Source organism: Stegastes partitus, unplaced genomic scaffold (assembly GCF_000690725.1).
Source record: "Stegastes partitus isolate 25-593 unplaced genomic scaffold, Stegastes_partitus-1.0.2 Scaffold352, whole genome shotgun sequence".
Lineage (NCBI taxonomy): Eukaryota > Metazoa > Chordata > Actinopteri > Pomacentridae > Stegastes > Stegastes partitus.
The window spans coordinates 112,923-120,221 of record NW_007578083.1 but is presented as its reverse complement, the minus strand read 5'-3'; the positions used below and the strand labels follow the sequence as shown (position 1 = coordinate 120,221).

General features: G+C 41.8%; 2 protein-coding genes across 2 annotated transcripts in view; one reads left to right on the top strand and one right to left on the bottom strand.

The window, feature by feature from the left end:
- Window positions 1–1,679, bottom strand: part of LOC103359075 (uncharacterized) — a 24,646-nt gene extending 22,967 nt beyond the window's left edge. Inside the window, exons 1-4 of the mRNA XM_008284272.1 lie at window positions 1,625–1,679; window positions 900–1,256; window positions 578–799; window positions 34–384 (exon numbers count right to left, since the gene is read on the bottom strand). Of these exons, the coding sequence (XP_008282494.1) occupies window positions 34–384; window positions 578–799; window positions 900–1,256; window positions 1,625–1,679 (985 nt within the window). The remainder of the gene's footprint in view (window positions 1–33; window positions 385–577; window positions 800–899; window positions 1,257–1,624) is intronic.
- A 2,340-nt stretch (window positions 1,680–4,019) lies between these two features.
- Window positions 4,020–7,299, top strand: part of LOC103359073 (rho GTPase-activating protein 19-like) — an 11,431-nt gene continuing 8,151 nt past the window's right edge. The window contains exons 1-4 of the mRNA XM_008284271.1: window positions 4,020–4,072; window positions 6,014–6,288; window positions 6,532–6,612; window positions 6,919–7,124. Coding sequence (XP_008282493.1) covers window positions 4,029–4,072; window positions 6,014–6,288; window positions 6,532–6,612; window positions 6,919–7,124 — 606 coding nt within the window. The 5' untranslated portion in view covers window positions 4,020–4,028. The remainder of the gene's footprint in view (window positions 4,073–6,013; window positions 6,289–6,531; window positions 6,613–6,918; window positions 7,125–7,299) is intronic.

Genomic DNA, 7,299 nt, shown 5'->3' with positions numbered 1-7,299 from the left:
GCATTCATGTTCCTCAGATTGTGTTCACAGTACCTGTGACAGTCAGAATTGTTCCAGGTAAACTGCTCTTCCATTCAAACTCTTGTGTTTTGAATTTGAAGTGATACTCAGCTGAATCAGTGTCCTTCAGGTCTCTGATTGTCAGAGTGGAGCGTCCTCCATGTTCAGAGACCTGAACACGATCTGCATACTGAGAGTCTCTGATGATGTCCTCAGGCTGTGAATAATGGCGCCACTGAGACCTGCGTCCAAGATTGAACCAGAACTTTGTCACAACATCATCTTCATGAACGTATGTGCAGGAAATGTCCACAGATGATCCTCTGAGGGCACAGATGCTTCTATGGGTGTAAGTCACTCTGTTACAGGTTTGACCACGAACACCTAAAAGAAGATGAAGATCTTGTAAAAAGCACTGCTAGCATCAATACAGATCAGGTGATACAGTTGTTTGGATGCTGACAGCAGTAGTTGGACCAATGAAAGAACAGGCAGGAGTTATGAGGACTCTTGTCATAAAAATACAGACAGTGATGGTACAGGGAATAAAATATAGAGAGTAGAAGACTAAACTCACACACTGAAGGAGATGGAAACTTCTCATGTCCTGTAACAGCACACGCAATGCTGTCTGAACGATCAAAGGATTTGTCAAAAAAAGGTGTTATTCTGTGAAACTCCTGTCCATTCATGTACCAGATGTAGGAGTGATGATCAGGTAGATCACAACTGCTGCTACATTTCAACTCCTTCCAGGAAGGATACCACATTGACGTGTCTACCTCCTGCACCTGGAGAGCTGTATGTGCAGAAAAAGGAATATCATCAGAATGATTGTCCAAGAGTAGCAGCAGCAGCTTTTATATTTGCAGTGACATATCTTCAAAACAAAGTCCTACCTGTGACAGACAGTCTGACTCCTGGTGAACCAATAGTTTTCCCTCCTGGTTGGTTTGTTCTGAACATGAACTTGTACTCAGCTGAGTCGCTCTTTCTCAGGTCTGTGATTCTCAGATTGCAGTAGTTCTCACCACAAAGATACTGCACACGATCTGTGAACTCTGCATCTGTCTTCACATCTACAGGCTCATCACGGTTCATCTCAGTAAACCACACAGCTTCTTCAACCACAGTGGCGTTCCCGTTTACTCTGAACGGATACGTGTAGGTGCAGCGTATGTCCACCGTCGATCCTTGTACGGCACAGATCTGACGTGAAGGGTAAGTCACTCTGTTGTCAGTGTGACCCTGCAGCACTGTAAGACAGCACATCAGAACATACAGTTTATTCTTCCAGTGTTAAAGGAGACATCCTAGTTCTCCCCAGTTCATATCTATATGCACTGAGGCAGGACATCACACAGTAGGAGGGTGGAGTGAAGGAAAAGGACTGAATTTAATCTGGGAACCATGAGGCAGCTGCACTGAAGAGCATAAACGGAAGAGAAGACATTCTAAGAAATGAAAAGTGAATGCATAGCTTTGGCTGATACACAGAAATAAACACAATATGTTAAAGCCATCAAATGTACTGTAGGTGGTTGGTTGATGTACGTGTTGATTTAAATAGGTGTATTTCATAACTAAAAAAACAGCTACAGTGAAAGATATAAATGTAGAGTACCTGATGAGGAGAGAAGGCAGAGAATAAATCCGGCTTGTGCTGCTTTACACCCCATGGCGGTCCTGCCGTGGCTGCAGACAAAGTAAAACACAGCGAAACAATCACTGAAAATAAATTTGACCAAATGTTGAGGACTGTGTCTGACAAAGATGGATATGATGTGCCGTCAGACTTTGTCCTGAGTCACTGTGATCAAACACAAACTGTGAAACGTTTAGCTGACAAGTTCCTTCCTCAAAAATGTTCCGGGGAAAGCAAAACATTTTTGTAAATGCAGATTGACGTCCCCTGTTCAGCTGATAACAACTCGGTGTGATTATGAGATCAAGCTATTCAAAAACATGTGTTTTATACTTTGCATATACAATCAAATGCAATAATAATCTAAGTTACATGTAAAGAGATGATGTGAGATTCTGTTTAGAGATCTATTTGGCTGCAATATAAAAAAAAATTCAGAGGACCTGTGATCCATCCATCAATTATCTATCCATCGCTTAATCCTCACTGGGGTCGTGGGGTAAAGACTAATTCCCCTAAATCAACATAGTTTGTTGGTTAAACATAATCGCTTCAGAAGTTGTCGTAACTCTGTCATAACTTATGCAAGTTGCAATAAAGACTGATGAAGGAGTGTGGTCCAGTGTGGGACGGAGTTAGTATTCTTTTTGTTACATCAAGTCAAACTGATGAGCCAGTTTTTAGTCATGAAGCAGTTGCTTGCTGTTTTATGGTGTTCGTCACCTCTGTGACAGTTTATCGCAAAGTGATTGTGTGAAAGACAGATACACAAAAAAAGCAGAACAACTATTTGTGGTGGTATTTGTGTTCTCCTTGATATCAGCGTTTGAAAACATGCGCTGTACATCAAATGAAACGTGATCTTGCATCAGATCTCGATGAACGAAAGAATTCAAGCTGAAAATCTTTAATGGTATACATTGTGTAATTCACTGAGAACAAAATGATGTAAGAACGGTCAGTGGAAACCAAAATGATAAACCCACTGAGGGGTTAATTCAACATCACACTAAATATTCAGTCCATCCCAACTTGCGTGAATTTAATCACAGCAACTCATAGCGTGGCTCAGGAGTGTCTATGTGATATGACAGTGTTACCTTATTTTTGTTTGGAGCAGTGTATGTCTGCAAGTGCAGCTCAAAAAATGTAAATATCACTAAAATTGTTTTTGGAGCGGGCTGCAAGGTGGCGCAGTTGGTAGCACTGTTGCCTCGCAGCAAGAAGGTTGCCGGTTCACGTCCCGGTGGGGGCACCGGAATCTTTCTGCGTGGAGTCTCCATGTTCTCCCCGTGCAGCGTGGGTTCTCTCCGGGTTCTCCGGCTTCCTCCCACAGTCCAGAAACATGCTGAGGTTAATTGGTGATTGTAAATTGTCCGTAGGTGTGAATGTGAGTGTGCTTGGTTGTCTGTCTCTAAGTGTGGCCCTGCGATGGACTGGCGACCTGTCCAGGGTGTCCCCTGCCTTCGCCCTAAGTCGGCCCCCCGCGACCCTAATGAGGATTAAGCGGTGTATAGAAAATGGATGGATGGATGGTTTTTGGAGCTCATTTTAAAAAAGTAAACTTTCATATATTCTATTTTCATTTCACATAAAGTGGAAAATTTCAAGCTTTGGTTTTAATTTTGATGTTTATAGTTTATAGCTCATGAAAATCAGAAATCCAGTATCTCTTAATATTTTATTTTGAGTTTTAGTGAATTACTAATCTGTATGGTGATTTAATCAGAGTTAAAGGGCATTTGTTTGATCCAACAGGAATTGCATGGAATGAGAATGCACACAAAGTACCCCAATACATAAGTAATAATACTATATACATGCTGGTATAGCACACAGAACAAATTATTTACATTTCCTTGTAGGTTTGTTGTATCATTCTATGATGTTTATTTCATTTTCAATATAATAGCAATTTTGCTAATTCATATCTCTGATATTAGGCAACATTATTCTGTGCCTACACATTTATTATAAGATAAAAGTGAGTGGACTCTTTGTAAAGAAATGCACTGACTCTTATATTCTCTTATATATACTCTTATATAACTTTTATACATTTGTGTATAAAGGAGGGCACTCAGAAGGGTGTACAATTTCTATTACAAAAAACTAAAAACTAAAATACTAACTGAACTGGAGTAAAATGTGACTTTGTTTTTTATGGACTTGCAGGTCTACTTATGAAGAGTTGTTGGTGCAGTCCTCTCTCTGCATGCAGATGTTGTTTTTCCATTGATAAAGCCAGTGAATTCAAACAGACCAATCACAGTGAGCGACATGCAAATCAGAGCCGGCATGCCCCGCCCATCTTTGAAAAACCACCAATGGCTGCGGACGTGGGCGGTGCCTGCAGGACAACAGCGGAGGATTCAAACGGAACATGGCAGCGGGGAAGGATGTCGATGAAAACACACAAAATAGAAGGTAAGAATAAAACGAGGCTGTCAGTGATTAAATGTTTATTGTTATTTACATCGACGGGGATTCAGTACGGCTAAAGCTATTTCGGTTTTAAACTGGTTAACATAGCGTTAGTGAGGAAACTGTCACTCTCAGGAACCTTCAGTCATTTAAAGTAGCTACATGACGTTAGCTAGTGTTAGCTGCTCAGCGTTAGCGTAACAAAACAGAAATTGCACATTAGATTAATTCGCATTTTAAATATTTAGCTATCCCGAAAATTAGTGAGGATTCTTAGCTAGCAAAAGCCGGCGTTTGCACTGTTATCTGAGGGTTTTTTGTGTGTGTTTGTGCCAGTTCACATTAGCTACATTAAATTTAGCAACTTGCATTCAGTATCACACACTTTATGTGTTTCTACACGCCTTCTACATTAATGTTTTTGTTAGTTCAGCCTGTTTTGGTGAAGCTTTGTCAAAAAAAATGTGGTTAAGGTGTAGATTTAACTTCTGTGAGGTTCTAGTGAGGATTCAGAGGTTCAGAAGAAGATAAAATGGCCCAAACTGAGCTGACACAAACCCATGATACTGCACCGTGTTCAATAAATCTTAACTCGTCCCTCCTGGAAGATATGAGAGCACTGAGCAGCCACAGTACAGCTCCCACTGTTTGGCCAATGTCTTTGTCGAGGACAATTTAAGGATTATTCAGAGCATTTAATACACTCGTCCTCAAACTATTCATCCCCTCCAGTTAAAGAAAAGGCAAAATGCACAATAGTCACTCAAATAAGTAAAAACTGAAAAGAGTAAAAATTTGTTAAATTATAACTGTGTGAAATAAGACGTTGCTTTTGAATTGTGGTTGAAAAGAATAATAAAAAAAAAAAAGGTGACCCAGACAAATGAGAGCACTTTGCTGATGAGCAGGTGAGCAGTGGTCCAGAATACCTGTCAACAGGTGCACAAGTCTGACTGAGAGTTACAGGAAACACCTGATGGCAGTTTAGAAAGTGTCACAGTTGACTTGAAATCATTGTGAAGGTGTTCCTTTCTACATTTACATCGCTGATTGCAGTAAGGATAGGTTTGTTCAGTTGCATCACAGCCTGGCAGTAGAAACTATTCTGTAGTCTTGGGGTTATTGCCATTGAACTGTGATGCAGCCTGTCAGACAACAACATTGTGAAGGGTCAGCACATGGGTAGGTGTCCCTCAGGTGTCCTTAAGCCCTCTTGCATATGCTGTAGAGCTTGATGCGTTACAAGTTTGAAGTACAGTTCCTGCATTCTTTCTTCTTCTTATTTGTTATTCGTATGAGACAGAGACGGGACATACAGCAGCTGTTGTGCTTTCCTTGGTTTTGGTGTTTTGATGTTAAATGTCCCTGATATAATCAAAATAGCCCTTTTTTAATAAATGATCTGCGCTTATATAGCGCTTCTAATTTAGCAGCACTCAAAGTGCTTTACAACCTTTAAATTAACCCCTTCATGCACATTCATACACCTGTGGCGACAGAGGTGCTGCCTGCCACTTGGAGCAACTTCAGGTTCAGAGTCTTGCCCAAGGACACTTGGACTGTGGAGAGGCGGGGGATTGAACCGCTCTACCACCTGAGCCACAGCCGCCCTGGAGTTTTTACTAGTTAAAGCACAGATTAGTCAAGCAGCACATGTCAGCCTCTGGCTAAAGCTGTGGAGAAGGTTGTCCATGTCAAAGGGTTTGCAGTTTGATCCCCAGCTCCTCCAGTCGGCATGTCAAGGTGTCCTTGGACAAGACATTGAACCACAAGTTACTTCCAATGAGCAGGCCAGCTTGCATGGTCTTTACCTGCCACGGCTGTGTCTGCGAAGTGCAAGTTCTCTGGATGAGGAACTAATGGTTGCCATTTACCTAAACATGACTGACCTCTCACATGCAAATACATACATGCGTGTATGATCTGTCTGTGTCTCCCCCTCAGAGGTACAGCGTGCAGCGTGGTGATGAATCATGAGGAATCACCAGGAGGCTCTCATGCTGGCCGACCACCAGTCATCTTCAACCCAGATTTCTTTGTTGAGAAGCTTCGCCACGAAAACCCAGATGTTTTCCTAGAGTTGGTGCTCAGTAACATCACTCGCCTTATAGATCTTCCTGGGACAGAGTTTGCCCAGCTCCTCGGTGAGGAGAGCCCTAAAACCCCAACGGGCGGAAACGGAGGCTTTTTCCGTTCTTTCAACTTCCTCAAACGCAAAGGTAAGAGGTCAGCCAGTCTACTCCACATTCTGTGTTGTCTCATAAATTGCACAGATCACTTCACTTGTGTTTTGGAAGTGATGAAGACATTTAACGGACAAAATAAGCAAAGTTATAATGCTACCTGTGTTGTCCTGCTCATTTGTGATGAGCACATGTATAAATGGAGGAGCTGTTTCTCTGAGATGTCTTTTAGTTGCTTGATATTATCACTCACGCTCATCTCTCTGAACACCTTCACAGATAAAGGTGTCGTGTTTGGAACCCCGCTGACAGAGAGCTGCATTGCTCAGATCTACCAGCTTATTGAGTACCTCAGCAGAAGTGAGTCATAACATCCACAGTCACCTAATCACAACTCTTTTTACAAGCTAACAGCATTGACAGCTGGCTGGTATTTAAAAGTACAAAATCATTTGTGTAGAGGTTTGTAATAGTACGTGTATTTGTCATGAACTATTTTATCATTCAAATCAGACCTCCTCAGTTTTTCATGGTATATAATCCAAAGTTTAAAAGACGGAAAATTCCAGTATTTCAGAAGTACACAGATGAATGGACTAAATCAGTTTTGAATTATGAAATGTTTGAGGGTTTCGCTTGCTGATCCCCGCCTGCTCTTACACACAGACCTGCATGTGGAGGGGCTGTTTCGGGTGCCTGGAAATAGTGTTCGGCAGCAGGCTTTGAAGGAGCTTCTCAACAGCGGGGCTGATGTCGACCTGGAATCTGGAGACTTTCACCCCAATGATGTGGCCACACTGCTCAAGACCTTCCTGGGGGAGCTCCCAGAGCCCCTGCTGACACACAGGCACTTCCATGCACACCTCAAGATAGCTGGTAGGAACACATAACTCGTACTGAGGCACACTTAAATGTTTTTTTTTTTTCATTTTAGAACATAAATACAGTCGTGACTCGATAATTTGACTGTTAAAAATTCAAAAACCTGCTATCCGACAGGTTTTCAGGAAAAACGAACAGAACCCATAAAAACAGCCTTAACATAGC